Source organism: Pelobates fuscus, chromosome 12 (genome assembly GCF_036172605.1).
Source record: "Pelobates fuscus isolate aPelFus1 chromosome 12, aPelFus1.pri, whole genome shotgun sequence".
Classification (NCBI taxonomy): Eukaryota; Metazoa; Chordata; class Amphibia; order Anura; family Pelobatidae; genus Pelobates; species Pelobates fuscus.
Window position 1 is genome coordinate 90875690 of NC_086328.1, and position 15817 is coordinate 90891506.

The window sequence follows — 15817 nt, forward strand, 5'->3', positions numbered from 1 at the left end:
AGGGGCACTACGAAACAATACTGTGTCATGTTTGTCATGACAGAGCCTATTTAAACTATAAAAATAATTTACCTTTCTCTGTCTGCACAATCATATCATGCCAGTAAATAAATAATACGATTCTGTTTTTGTCTTTATAATGCTTGTGTTGACTATTTCCTATATATTATGTCTAACTATAAGTTATCCACCCAAATTATTACACCTGCTTTAATTATATTACATTCTTATGGCCTTTTAAAAAAAAAAAAAAAAAAAGCTTTTTTTTGTCCATGTGCATACTTGTTTGCCAAAAGTGGTGCTTTTATTGGCATGCAAGTATTGCAACTTAACTAAGTAAGAAGACCATTTCAATCTAGACTGTAAGCTTGTTTGAGTAGGGCCCTGATCTGCCTATTTGTTCCTGTGTCACTGTTTAATTGTCTTGTTTATTGAAAATGTCCCCCCCCCTTTCATAATATTGTAAAGCGCTGCTGAATTAGTTGGCGCTATATAAATATTAATGATAATAATAATAGATTACATTTGGTAATTATTCCTACACTTGTAAACTCGTTTCTCTTTTCAAACTTAAGGGGCACTACCATAAAAATGTTATATTATTTTTTTCTGTTTAAATTATATTCCTGCTTGTATTCACCCGCAAATCAGTCATGTGAACAGTGTCAGTATACATGTTAGCAAAATTATAGTTTTGTGATGTATTAACCAGGGAATTTAGACAAAAAAATAAAAATCTCAGCTATTTTTCCAGCTTTGCTGTTTTGACTTGAATTTTTTTCTCTGAGCAGTTCCTAAAATTAATTTTCCGTGTTGTGTGAATAACCCAGCATAAATGAGCAACTAAATATGACATCTATATTAATCTAAAGTGTATATTACTGAAATATATCAAATGTACGATTCATCTCGGATATTATTGTCTTGTTGTAGTTACCATCATAAACTTCTAGACAAACATCTCATACATGGTTTTATAACTCTGATAATATATTCAGTATGGCTTTTCTCAGAGCCAAATAAACAATGGTTTTCTATTTCCCTAATTTTTTTAATTTTTACGATCTTATATTTTCATTATGGGGACGTTATCTTTGCTCCGTGTTCCAATGACCCGCAAGCAAGATAATCAGTTTAAACAGTATGGTATGCCTATAGATTTTTAAGGTAGCACCAACTGTATCCTCCCCTTTGCTACTTTCTTTTGTATTCACTGAGGTCTAGTACATTCAGTTTACTAATGAAAATTACTTCCATACTGTTGCAGACTCTATGTAGAGAAAACAAACAAGCCAAGTGTAAAAGGAAATTGTGGGCTCCTTGTGTCAAAGATCAGTGAGGCTTAATAGGTTTGGCTGTACTGGCCTGCATACCCGTTAGCGTATTTCTCGTAGTACTCTGCGGGGCTGTATGCCGCTGCTCCCATGCTATATTGAGAGAAAGCAGAGGCGTAGGCTTGGCTGTAGGTCTGACTATAGGCTTGGGATGCTCCATATGGATCAGCATATTGTGCCATAACTGCTGCCGCTGCTGCTGCTGTTCTCCTCCCCACAGGGCTTCTGTCCCTATATGCTGCAGGAGCCAGGGCTGCGCTAAGAGATGCTGGAGTTGGCGGTGCAGGGGCAACGGGGGCAGTGGGTAGAGCTGCTGCGGCAGCAGCCATAACAGCAGCAGGAGCTAAGGCCCTGTCATATGCAGCACGAGCTCCAAGTGTACTCCTATCATAGAAGTCATAAGTATATCTCTCATAGTATTCCCTCTCATACCAAGAACGTGGTGCGTAGGGCGAGAAAGGGGTTGGAGGTGGTGGTAGTCGTCCACGATGGAAGTAATAAGCAGGAGGCGGTGGAGGGGGTGGCGGAGGAGGGGCAGGTGACGAAGCAGCCACTATTGCTGATGCCATTTTGGAACTCTTGGGAGCATTGTTGCTTTTGGAAAGTGTGACAAATATTTTCTGGTCTGCAAGAGGAGTGTCGTTAAGGTGCAAAATGGCATCCATGGCTTCCCTCTCTTTTGCCATGTGTACAAAGGCATAGTTTTTGACAATGTCACATTCAACCACCTTGCCGAACTTCTCAAACAGCTCCTTTACTTGGGAGGTAGTGGCACGGCTTGAGACATTTCCAACATATATTTTTGTAGCATTGCGTATCTTTGACGTAGCATATTCCACTGTGAGGTGGGAGCCATAGAATTCCTGTTTGTGCAGCTCGCCTATGGCACGGTGGGCATCTTGCTCCCGTTCCATGTGGACAAAGGCATAGTTTTTGAGGATGTCACATTCATTTACCTGCCCATACCTTTCAAAGAGTTTCTTTAGTTCCTCTGGTGAAGCTGACGGTGACACTCCACCAACAAAAATCTTCACCATGATGTAGGAATACAATTTTGGGATTTCTCGATGGTGTGTTCTCCTATATATAGAAAAAAACACATATTAGCAAACCTATTTATTGTTGCCGAATTATCTAGGGTGAAATAAGGACTTAACTCCATCAAGTTCAATCTTTATTATTATTATTATTATTATTATTATTATTGCCATTTATATAGCGCCAACAGATTCCGTAGCGCTTTACAATATTTTGAGAGGGGGGGATGTAACAATAAATAAGACAATTACAAGAAAACTTACAGGAATAATAGGTTGAAGAGGACCCTGCTCAAATGAGCTTACAGTCTATAGGAGGTGGGGTATTAGAAACATTAGGATAGGAAATATCAAGTAGGAGTGAAGCAGAGCTGGAGGAGAGAGCAAAGCACTATCCCATAGGAGAGCAAGAGACAGGTATGTAAGGGAGAGATTACTCTGGGAGGCCATACGCTTTCCTGAAGAGATGGGTTTTAAGGCCCTTCTTAAATGATTGAAGACTAGGGGAGAGTCTGATGGCAGTAGGCAAGTTATTCCATAGGAGAGGAGCCGCCCGTGAGAGGTCCTGCAAGCGTGAGTTGGCCGTACGGGTGCGAGCAGCGGTCAGGAGGTGGTCGCGGGCAGAGAGGAGGGTACGAGGAGGGGCATACCTCTGGATCAGTGAAGAGATATAAGAGGGGCTGGAATTGTTCAGTGCTTTAAATGTATGGGTTAGCACTTTGAATTGACTCCTATAGGATACAGGGAGCCAATGTAAGGACTGGCAGAGGGGCGAGGTGTGAGAGGACCGACTGGATAGGAAAATCAGTCTAGCTGCAGCATTCATTACAGACTGTAGCGGGGCAGTACGGCTTTTGGGGAGACCAATCAGGAGAGGGTTACAGTAATCCATGCGGGAAATTACTAGAGCATGGACAAGCTCCTTGGTAGCTTTACATTTGGTTCTGCTGTTGATCCAAATTACAACAAAAACCCAGACTGAAGGGATTTCAATAATGCCAGAAAAAAAGTGAAAAATATTTCTTGATTAGATATGAAGATCATACTTCTTCTTGGATCAACAAACTGTTACCACACAAACTATAAAGGAATACTCCAATAAATGTAACCACTTCTGTTCACTGTAGTGGTTATAGTGTCTTCAGTTGGTTTAATATCAAAACATTTAAGAACAGTGATGTCCAGGCTCTGAGGGACTGCCCACATTTTGGTTGTGTAAATAACCCAAACCCAGAACCCAGCCAATTAATGTCAACCAGTCTGGACAAAGTTGACACTGATAATGTGAAAGTTTAAAATTCACCATTCTCAGTGTACTTATTTTTCAGTGTGGTCCCTCGGTGCAGGAAAAAGTGTAGGTTTTTTGTTATCTAACTGTTCTAAATGGGTTACTCCAAGCACCAATACTACTTCATTGATTTGAAGTGGTCATAGTGTCATAAGCCTATATGTGCAGTATTTTGCTTGCAAACGCTACTCATACAGAGATTAATGGAACACTATAGTCATCTAAACAACTTTAGCTTAATAAAGCGATTTTAGTGTATACATCATGCCTCTCAGGTTTCACTGCTGAATTCACTGCCATTTAGGAGTTAAATCACTTTGTTTCTGTTTATGCAGCCCTTGCCACACATGTCTCTGATTGACACAGCCTGCATGAAAAAATTGGTTTCACTTTCAATCAGATGTAATTTACCTTAAACAATTGTATATTTTGCTCTGTAAATTGAACTTTAATCACATACAGGAGACTCTTGCAAGGTCTAGCAAGCTATTAATATTGCAGGGTATAAGAAAATCTAAATTAAACAGAACTTGCAATAAATAAAGGATAAAGTTTAGAATGATGACTCTTTACAGGAAGTGTTTAGGAAGGCTGTGCAAGTCACACACAGGGAGGTGTGACTAGGGTTAATAAACAAAGTGATTTAACTCCTAAATGGAAGAGAATTAAGCATTGAGACTGCAGGGGCATGATCTATACACCAAAACTGTTTAATTAAACTAACGTTGTTTTGGTGACTATAGTGTCCCTTTAACTCTTTAGCTGCCTGTTGTAACTCCACCTCTGGCAGCATCATTAGCCAGTCCAGAACAAAATTCTGGGATGGCTAATGACAATTCTGTGCAAAATTAGCATCTGACACCAGCACAAAGAGATAACCACTAGAGGCTCTTCCTAGGTCAGTGCTGCACTTTGTGCAGAACCTATGTTTAGCGTCTCCACGCAGAGCTGAAAACTCCCCATAAAGGTGCATTGTTTCAATGCATTTCTATGAGGAGATGTTAATTGGCGCAGCGTGGCATTTTGCCATGCATGTGCAATAGCCTCCCAGTGCTTTCCTATGGGAAAGCATTAGATTGGCTGAGATCGTCAAGACTGATGATCTCAGTCATGGAGTTGGGGCTAGCAACGGCGAGACTGGTGGGGCGATGGAGAAAAGGTAAGTAAAATACATTTAAACTCCTAACTGACGGGGGCCGGACACCTAAGTTGGTTCTTTAGTACTACAGTGTAAGAAATACATGTTTGTATGCCTAATACTACAGTGTTCCTTTAAGACAACACTTTCCTTTGCTGTGGGTGAAATTTGTATAATGCACTGATATTCTCTATGGACCACTTTCTTTCTAAACTAAACAAATTACATTTTTTTAGGCATCCTTCATAATTATGTCCAGTTTCCCTTATTAATTCTGCAGCCCACTTATGCACATTTTCCAGACCCATAATATCCTTTTTTCTTTTTTTTTTAAACTGGGGCGCAAAATTGCAACACATTTTACAAGGTAATGGTCTTACCATCGACTTTTTAAGAGTTAGAATTATATTTTCACCACAGGAGTCAGTACCCCCTTTTTATGCATTACAGTACATTACTGGCCTTTGCAACTGCTGACTGACATTGCACATTGTTGCCTGGTGTTTTATATAAACATTCACAAGTTCTCCCTTATGAAGTTTGTATTGTAAGTATGTGTTGGTAAAAAAAAAAAAAATAGTTCAGCCATTATCATATTATTTGATGAATATGAATAACTCTTTGGTTAGCTGAGTTTTTAAAAAAAAATGTTTTTCTTTTATTAAGAAAGAAACTATGGGGGCGTGGCCTAACCTCGGACGAAGATGGACGCTTGATCCTAGAGCTCTGATCCCCCCACGCGCTAAATCCACTACCATCTGCATCCCTAACACCGCAAAACAACCTGTCACCACATCGACCGAAGCCCTAAAACATCCTGCACCTGAATCAACCCGAAGGTAATGGGAGGCAAAAAAAAACGGAGGGACACAAACCCATCTGTGGCCTCCATATTCCGCACGCCGTCGGACCAACAGAGAGCAACCTCCTCACAAGCAGAAGAGGAATTAGGCTCGGAAGCCAAAAGCCTGGACAAGACGACGAACCCGGCGGCCCCCATAACCATCAGATTACTGCGGGACATGCTTCATCAAGCAACTACAGACATAAAGGCCCATGTAGCCACCGAGATAGGACGGCATGTATCAGGCCTCAAGGCGGATATAGTAGGCCTCAACGCCCGCACAGATCAGGTAGAAACCCGGCTCGCATCCATCCAAGCCACCACCACAAATCACACCCAGGATATAGCATATCTATATGGCCACATGACAGCCCTGGAAGATGGCCTGGAAGACCTAAATAATAGGTCCAGGCGGAATAACATTCAAATCCGTGGCCTACCCGAAACCGTCACCATGGAACAACTTGTACCAACACTTCAAAACATTTTCAAGGCACTGGCACCCGAACTCACACCTCAGGAGTTGGAAATGGACAGGGCCCATAGAGCTCTCCGCCTGCAAAATCTAGGCGCCACCACCCCAAGAGACGTGATCACCCGCATACATTTCTTCAGAACCAAAGAGAAGCTACTGACCCTGGCACGAGACAAACCCCCACGCTATAATGAAACCCGTCTTACTTTCTTCCAATACCTGGCTCCCTCCACGCTCAAAAAAAGGAGAGACCTCAAACCTCTGACACTCGCCCTTCAGCAACAAGGCATCAAATATACCTGGGGACACCCCTTTAAACTTATGATCAAAAAAGATGACCAAATGCACATCCTCACCTCAGTGTCGGACATGACACCCTTCGCGGAATCCCTGGGAATACAGCTGCTGCAAATTGCCCCCTTCCACAAGAACAGAGAAGAAGGTCGCCCACACGACCGACCCTGACTCCCTCAGACCGCCCAAGAAACTGAGGCTACCCGCTAACCCGGAGGAGCCCCCTCCGCACCACCGAGAAAGCCGTCAGTAACTCTTGCAGGGCTGACCTCTTGCCGCTTGGACTCACACCATCACACCATAAGTTATCATGGAACACTCAGGAGTGGTAAGCGGCTCCCCCTATGCCAACCGGGCAACCCCCACCTCCCATTACCACATGCCACCTCCCCCCCCCCCCAAACTCATCCGCAATCTCAGGACAAGGAATTACGGTCCACGAACTTGCCTAAACCCCAGCCCTACAATCACCAGTTACAAACAACCGTCTCGTTCAACCACAGGAAGATGCATTCGCGAAGACCGGAATGAGACCTGAGCAACATGCCACTAGCCTGTTCTGGTCCACCCACCTGACTCCAAACGAGGGCCCAAGACACCACCATACCCAAACAGCAAGATACGGGAAGATCACCTTCTAACACCTTGCCCGTCACCACACCCAACAACAAATCAGATCTGCTCCCCAAGAACTATCAATGAACTGAACTGGGAACCCCTCCACCCAATAACTTGGGTCACAATCTAACCAATTCTGACTTTACAGGTACCCCCCTGCACAACCCATGACGGGACACCCAACCCCTCCCCCTACCCCAAAAGACGGACCCCTCAGCAATACACTGGTACCTACACCCCTCCCCCCCTCCCATGACCCCAGACTGGCTCAAAGAGCTGACCCAACTGGACAGTCCCACCCCCCCCCACTCCCGAGCAAACCCCCTGACCCACACCCGACACGAAAGACTACATCACCAGTGACAGACACCTACAACGACAATATAGCAAACACCCCACGACTGAACTGGAGGAAACTCCCTAATCCTATACCCCTGCCTCCCCCCTAACGTAAAAATAGAACCACAGGTACGCCAGCATAAACCCCCATTGACCAGATCAGGACACCCCCAAATACCTCCCCAACCCATGCAAGACGGACAGGTAGACTCCCTCAGCATGAAACTATTACCTGCATTGAAATGTTTTTTATACTTTACTGTTCATGGTCCACACAAATGATATGCAAATGTAATAATAGGAACCGAGACCACACATAAGGCTGAAATGTTTTACATGTTGTATTTAATATGTTGTTATCTAATGTTATCTACTACTTCTACTAGAAGCCGAAAGTACGTTCCATGGAATGATACACCCACAGGAATACAGACAAAGACAGCACAATAAATAATTCAAACACTGACAGAGGGACCACAGACAGCACCTTACACTGCAGACAGACAACACAGCATCGCCGAACCGTGAGGAGGAGTAACAGGAACGTGAAAACTCTTCCTCCTCTCCCCCACCCCCAAATCCCGGGAAACCCGGGCGACACCAGCCACACGACAGACCCAAGGTGTAAAACACCGTAACCCCCCACTTTACCTGGCAACTACCACATAAGACCAGGAGAGACACTCCATAACCCAACCCCCCCGAACTCTATAACGCTCCCCTGCTCACCTAACCTACCATCCACCCCCCCACCCCGGAGTCCTCCCAGATGGAGCGATCGGGCGCCCCGGGCCCCCCCCCCGCCCCGGAGCCCACACCACACCAGGAACACCCTCCCTAACGAAACACCACCACAACTACACACACCCATGCCAGAACCAATCTCCTGCATCTCCATCAATTGCAAGGGATTAAACAACCCAGCTAAGAGACATCAAACATTACGCTGGGCTAACAGAACGAAGGCAGACATAATTCTCCTACAGGAAACACATTTTGAAACAAAAAAGCCCTTCCCGCTAACCAACAAAAACTACAAGCAATGCTACCTAGCAAATTCACCTCAAGGCAAACAGAATGGGGTAGCCATCATGGTTCACAAAAAATGCCTGATCACAATCTCAAAAAGCCTCCCAGACCCCCAAGGGAGATACCTGACCATCACAGGACACCTCGCCAACCACAAATACGCGATCACTACAGTCTACGCCCCAAACACACCCGAACCAACGTTCTGGACAGCACTTCGCACACAACTAAAACTGTTACCTTCACACCACACCATACTGGGTGGAGACCTCAACGCAGTCCTAACCCCATCCATAGATAGGAAAAGCACAGGGAGTAACAAATCACACACATCCCTACCAGGAAAAATTACAAACTCCTTATGGAGTTCGCCACCCAAACAGGCCTACAAGACAAATGGAGACTTCAGCACCACACAACTCCGGACTTCACCTTCTTCTCGCACCCACATTCTTCTTACTCCAGAATAGACTTATTCTTAATATCCCCCTCACTGGTGCCCCAATCCACCTCAATAGGTTCAATCACCTGGTCCGACCACGACGAAATCTCCCTCCATATAGACAAACCTCTCAAGGCCAAAGCATGGACCTGGAGACTGAACCCCACACTCCTACACAACCCCCAAATCAGACAAACCATCCAACGAGAGCACACTAGCTACTTCGAGACCAACACAGGATCGGTTCCATCCACGAACACACTGTGGGCAGCCCATAAGGCAACAATCAGAGTAAAGATAATTAATGCGGCTAGCACCCACAGAAAACAAACACTCCACGAACTAGAACACCACCTGACCTCCCTACGGACGCTCGAAGCCAAACACAAACATACCCCCTCCCAACCATTGCTAGACCAAATTAAATCCCACCAACAAGCAATAAAAACCTACATGACTAAAGACGCCCATAAAGCACTACAATGGACAAAACAACTATATTATGAGAAATCCAACAAGTCAGACACCCTCCTAGCACGCAGGCTTCGCCAAACGTCACTCCACAAACGCATAGACAAAATCACCTCACCTGGGGGCCGAACCCACAACGACCCTGACCAAATAGCCTCCATATTCGTTGAGTACTTCACCAAATTATATAACCACAGCCCCAACCATACTCTCACACACCCGAAACTAGGGCAGGAAATACACAACTTCCTATCAAAAATCCCCTCCCAGCACTAACAAACCAGGAACGGGAATCCCTCGCGTCCCCAGTCACTGAAGAAGAAATAGCCCTCACGATAAAGAACACAAAACCCAACAAAAGTCCAGGACCCGATGGCTTCACAGGCCTCTACTACAAAACATTTAGCACCACACTGATTCCCCACCTGACCACACTCTACAATTCAATAATGGAAGGCGAACAGGTAACACCGGAAATGCTCAAAGCCAACATATGCCTAATCCCCAAACCGCACAAAACACACCTAGACCCTGGACACTACCGCCCAATATCCCTCCTTAACACGGACATTAAAATCCTCACGAAAACACTGGCCAACAGAATACAACGTCTCCTCCCAAAACTCGTACATCAAGACCAGGTAGGATTTATCCCCAACCGCCAAGCCTGCGACAATACCAGACGCACATTAGACTTAATATGGAGAGCCCAACATAATAACATCCCCACCCTACTACTCTCAATGGACGCAGAAAAAGTGTTTGATCGCTTGCTCTTGCCCTTCCTATTCGGCACACTACAAAAATTCCACTTCCCCGACACCGTCATCACGGCTCTCACAACCCTATACTCAAACCCAACGGCGACTCACCTCCTCCCCAACACTAACCCACACGAGTTCATAATAAGAAACGGAACCAGGCAAGGCTGCCCGCTCTCCCCACTCCTATTTGCCCTCTCCCTGGAACCCCTTCTCCAACTCATTCGCACCACCCCAGAAATCCAGGGCCTCAAGGTTAGACAGGAAGAATATAAGATCGCAGCGTATGCAGACGATATCCTCCTAACTCTCGCGGACCCTACTAACTCCCTGCCCCCCTTCTCACACTCCTCCAAGAATACGCCCACTTCTCAGGATATAAACTAAACCTGGATAAAACAGAAGCCCTTCCCCTCAACTTACCACAACCACTCCTAACCCAACTAAAACACTCACACCCATTCCGATACAACCAACAAAGCATTCACTACCTAGGCACACACATCCCAGCAGATCTATCCAAAACATATTCACTAAACTACACCCCACTGATCGAACGAGCCCTGTCAGACCTACAAAGATGGCAACCCATGCACATATCCTGGCTGGGCAGAATCGCATCCATAAAAATGAACCTCCTGCCCAAATTCTTATATTTGTTCCAGACCCTACCCATCCCCATCTCTAGACTGGACTTTAAAGCCCTCCAATCAAAAATAGACAAATTCATCTAGGATGACAAAAGACCACGGATTAAACGGATAACAGTAAAGTCCGGGGGCCTGGGTCTCCCTAACCTCATGCAATACTACCAAGCGGCCCAGCTAGCCCAATTGCAACCCCTTCCTTCCCCCCCCGGAAACAAAAATTTGGGTAGATCTGGAGCACGACCTTCTGGGCAGAGATCACCCCTCCCTCCTCTTTTCGCTCCCCAAAAAAGACAGACCAGAACTCCCCCCAACAACACCTGCTCTAACCACATCCCTACAAGTCTGGGATAGAACCAACGCACGATACCCCCTCATAAACTTCCCATCACCACTCACCCCGATCCTCAGAAATAAACGATTCCCCCCAGGCATGACACCACGAGACTACGCACACTATGAGGACAACGGACTAACCAGACTTAGGGACTTCTACAGAAACCAACAATTGATACCATTCCCAGAACTTACGTGTACCACACCATTGAACACCCTGGACCACTTTCGATACCTACAACTACGCAGCTTCCTAACATAACCCCAGAATACAAAAACAGCAACCACAAAACTACGATTCGAAACAAAATTGCCTACAAGCCCCCACACACAAGGGACAAATTTCCTCGATATACTCCCAACTAAACGCCGATTCCCCAGCAGACACACTTACCTACACGAAGGCCTGGGAAAGAGACATAGGCCCACCAGAGAACCCAACAGTCTGGGCAAGCATATGGGAAGCAACCGCCTCACTTACCATATGCGTAAATCATAAGGAACAGGCGTACAAAACTATGCTCAGATGGTACCTGACACCACTGAAACTCAAACAAATGGGAATAGCCCACACAGACACATGCTGGAAAAAATTCGGACAACAAGGAACCTACATCCACATGTGGTGGCATTGCCCACACAGCTCGCAACTCTGGACTGAGGTTGCTAACCTCACTTCCAGAATATTGCACGAGAACATACCCATGGACCCCTGGACATGGCTACTCTCAAAACCCCAACCCCAACTACCAAGAGCACAAAACAAACTAGTGGCGAAAATGGCTCTCGCCACCAGACGCACCATAGCAGAGCATTGGGGTAACCAAAACACGCCTACACTAACAAAGATGATCCAAAAAAACAATGAAACCATGGAAATGGAGAAACTCTCAGCAATTCTACACGACACGACAAAACACTTCCACAAAATCTGGGACCCCTGGATTATGAGGCACCTAGTAGGGGTGTAGGACACGGACCGGGGCGTGCAGCCGCTCCAGGACTCCCTTCCACCCCCCTCCCATCGCGACACCATACCCCCACACACGAGCTACCCATAACACACTCAAGGACAAATATACCCACTGATAACCCCGTAGAACCCAAGAGAACAGAGGACACGCTAACCACCCCCGACCAGTAGACCAAGACGCGACTAATACCACAAACGCATCACTGACACAACCAAGACGACGCTACCAACAAACACGACCAACGGGAACACAAACAATTATGCAACATAACAGACCCTATGACTAAAAGGGACCACACACCCTACACATCACTGTCGACTGACAACCACCACAAAACATATAGAACAACACCAGTTCTGCATCATGGAGACGAAGTGCACTATCACGTGTGATACCCACTTCATGCTTACTACTGAACCCCATCAGAAATTCCTCGAAACTAAAAATCAGTTTTAAAAGCAAAAAAGGTCACAACACACACGATAAGAACACACACCTCAGATATGAGGACCACACGAACTACAGGCAATTTACAAAAACCACGATGTGAAACAGACACACAGATGAAAATTAGAACTATTGCACTGGACGTACTGGCTAGTAGAATTTATTTTAAACCTGTTATTTTCAGTTAACTCCTGTTTAGTTAATAAAACTTGGGAAAATCCCTTGGCGGTTGTACACAAAAGACGACAATAATGTATGTAACGCTATGTAACAGAATATCTTCTCTACCCCCCCTTTCGTTATCGTAGTGATGCGCTCAGGCATTTATCAGAATGCGGCTTCTGCGAAAGCCTCCAAGACATCACCATACCATCTCATCTGCCAACTAGGTACAACACAAATTTTACACAGGGCGCAGCCTCCAGACGGCCCCCACAGGAATGACACACTGCGTACACCTCACACACAGGCCAACTATGGCCATACGACAAAACGCTCTAGCACCACCAAGGTAACTAGCCCCACATGGCAGAGCGTTGCTGCTTGCTCCGCACATGTGGCCAAGCTGCTGATGTAACACTGTTAAAGCCAATCACCACAACCGTAAACAACAATCAAGGTTGACTCCTAATATATTTCTACTTCTACACACAAAACTGTGCATTGTGAAACACCATTATAGTAATGTCATTGTGATATGTTGATACTCACGACTGCTATTGTAGCAGAGTGAGCTGCTTTGTTTACCTATGCACCCAAAATAAAGAATTCACAAAAAAAAAATATGATGGAAAAATTAAAAAAAAAAACACTTTTTAAAAAATAAAAAAAAAGAAAAGAAAGAAACTATGCTTGCTGGTTCTCTATACACGACTACCTAACTTTGTAATTACCTATACTAAATGTCATCTGACACAGTCAGTCACATTTTTGAATAGTCCTTCTAAAAGAAGTAGAATCCTGTTTAGACTGTAACAACTTAACTTGTGTGTGTCATCTACAATATATAAAATATGAATAATAATAATAATAATAATTGTGGAAGGCACAATGCTGAAAAATATTGATTACATATTATTCCAATTTGTAATTCTTAACCTTTACCTCATTCTATTGATTAACACTGATATTATTCATAGAAATCATAAGTATGCAAGGTATGTGTGTGTGGGAGGGGGTGTAAAAGGGAAGTGGGGGGGAGGGGGGCAATAAAAGGCAGTTATGATATATAATATGACAGTTATGAAATGACAGCATATAAAACAGAAATATATTTATCCCTAAAGTATTATTTTACATGGGAACCAATTTGATTGTTATAGATATCTGTACAGAGTTCTAATATAAGACCATTAACAATAGACCTTTTTTTTTTTTTTAAATGGGTGTAGCATTGTAGTGTCTTGAAATACAGGCAAGTGACTAAAGATCATATTTAAAACATTATACTTTCAGTGACTTAATTAATATATGGAAACATTGTATGTTTAAAATTCGAATACATTACATCCCTAGTTTTTTCCAATCACCTGTTTTAAACACCTTCCAATCTCTCTCTATTCTATTTCTTCTTCTGTAAAGTGTTATTCTCTTTTTCTTTTCTTTTTTGCCTGTTGATCACACACCTTTCTCCAAGATGCTATATTTACATATAAATCTCGTTTCTATCTCCCTTCTTCAATTATCCTTGCACCCCTATTTTTATACCGCCCTCCCATCCTCTCCCAAGCCTCTAATCATTGTTTCAGCTGACTCTCTCATCCGCGCCCTTCTTTGTCCACACTATCTTACTACACCTTTGGTTGAAACCATCATTATCCCCCATTTACCATCAAGACCCTTTATCCATCTTCCCGAGTTCACGCCTGTGCCCATAAATGCTGTAACATTTCTTTGTCAACCTTTTATTTTACATTTTACCTTCACCGGTATTTATTCTGTATTACAATCTTTCTCCAATCGCGGATAACATTGTTTCCCTTTGTATTAGCATTTTGATCCCCCTCGACTTTCTCTCCCGCTCACCCGATTTTTACCCCCTTCTCTCCCCACTTACATTCACCGCTTGCAGTGTTTAGAATCCGACACACTAAAGATGGCCGTCCGGGTTCGTCGCACGCCGACAACGCTACGTCTCCCTGACAACGGCCACCCAATCACAGCTCGGTGGTACCCAAGTTAACAGGAGTTGCTAGACGTTCCATGAAATGCTTCCAGTGTTCTATTTCTACTCGTTCTTTGATGATAACAAAGTAGCAGCACGAAGTATGGAATGCAAGCAGTTCATTCCATGAATTTACAATATGGAATACAGATTCTCCATCATTAGCATTGCAGGTGATGTGAATTTTTTTTCCATGACCCAGACTTTGACTGGCTGAGGGTGATAAGAAAGGTAGTCCACATAATTGATATATGTATATAATAGTCTCAAAACAGAACATCACATTTGTAAATGTGATATTTTATTAAAAATATATATTATTTAGAAAAAGAAAAGTTAGACAGATGCATAATACAATAATAATAATCAATATTAATAGGCACATTTTCAGCAGGATTCTTTATGGCCAACAGCAGTGTCATACAAAAATCCCCAGGAGTGTAACGCAATCATTGTTTATAGTAATGAATAGTGGATAGGAAATAGCATTATAATTAATCTTACATAAAAAGTCCAATTTTGAAGTCATCAAGCTTTTGTTGAATATCAAGTCATTCTCTGAGTTGAAGTATGTGCTTGGAGAGTGAGAGAACCTGACACTTCACAAATATTTAAACACACCATGAGCAATAGTGGTAAAAATGTTTGGGCTGCAAAGATACACTAATCTCCTGGAAAGAATGTGGTATATTTTATACGTTTGCTTTGACACTGAGATTTCTTCAGATAAAAATAAGAATTAGATTTTTTTTAAATAACTTGGCATGAAATTGCAATTTAATTTAAAGATTGCTGTGTGTAGGTATATATATATAAACAAAAAATATACAAATGTGCAGTATTGGATTTTTTGTTTCCATTTATTAGTTCACCCTTTGCAGCAATATTTGGGGTAAGGAGCATGGGAGAGCTGGTAACTTTTGGCCTTAGAACAAGTATTAAACAAAAAACTGGGTAGTGTTTGCACTCAATTACTTGGTGGTGCTGGTATTTTAGAGGTATTCCCTCTACTATAGCCTCTATAGTGAAAAATCCAAAAAATTAAATAGTGCGGTATTTATATTTAATTTTTTAGAACAAGTATTAGTTGCTTTCTTTAGGCAAATCTCACAGATCTCTGCTTGAATGGTCATCTACCATGGCAAAGCCTGCAACATATGGTTTGTCTGATGGAGGCTG

The 15817-nt window shown here is 43.5% G+C and overlaps 1 protein-coding gene across 2 annotated transcripts; it reads right to left on the reverse strand.

The window, feature by feature from the left end:
* Positions 1-571: 571 nt before the first annotated feature.
* On the reverse strand, positions 572-14592 carry LOC134578420 (RNA-binding protein 4B-like). Of its 2 annotated transcripts, none has more exons than XM_063437421.1 (2): positions 14531-14592; positions 572-2414 (listed from the first exon to the last, which is right to left on the reverse strand). In XM_063437421.1, coding segments are annotated over exons 1-2 (1074 nt in total). In that variant the 5' UTR covers positions 14533-14592; the 3' UTR covers positions 572-1342. The 2 variants fall into 2 exon arrangements, with proteins under 2 accessions (XP_063293491.1, XP_063293492.1); XM_063437422.1 differs by lacking the exon at positions 14531-14592 and adding an exon at positions 14395-14469.
* Between the last annotated feature and the right edge of the window lie 1225 nt (positions 14593-15817).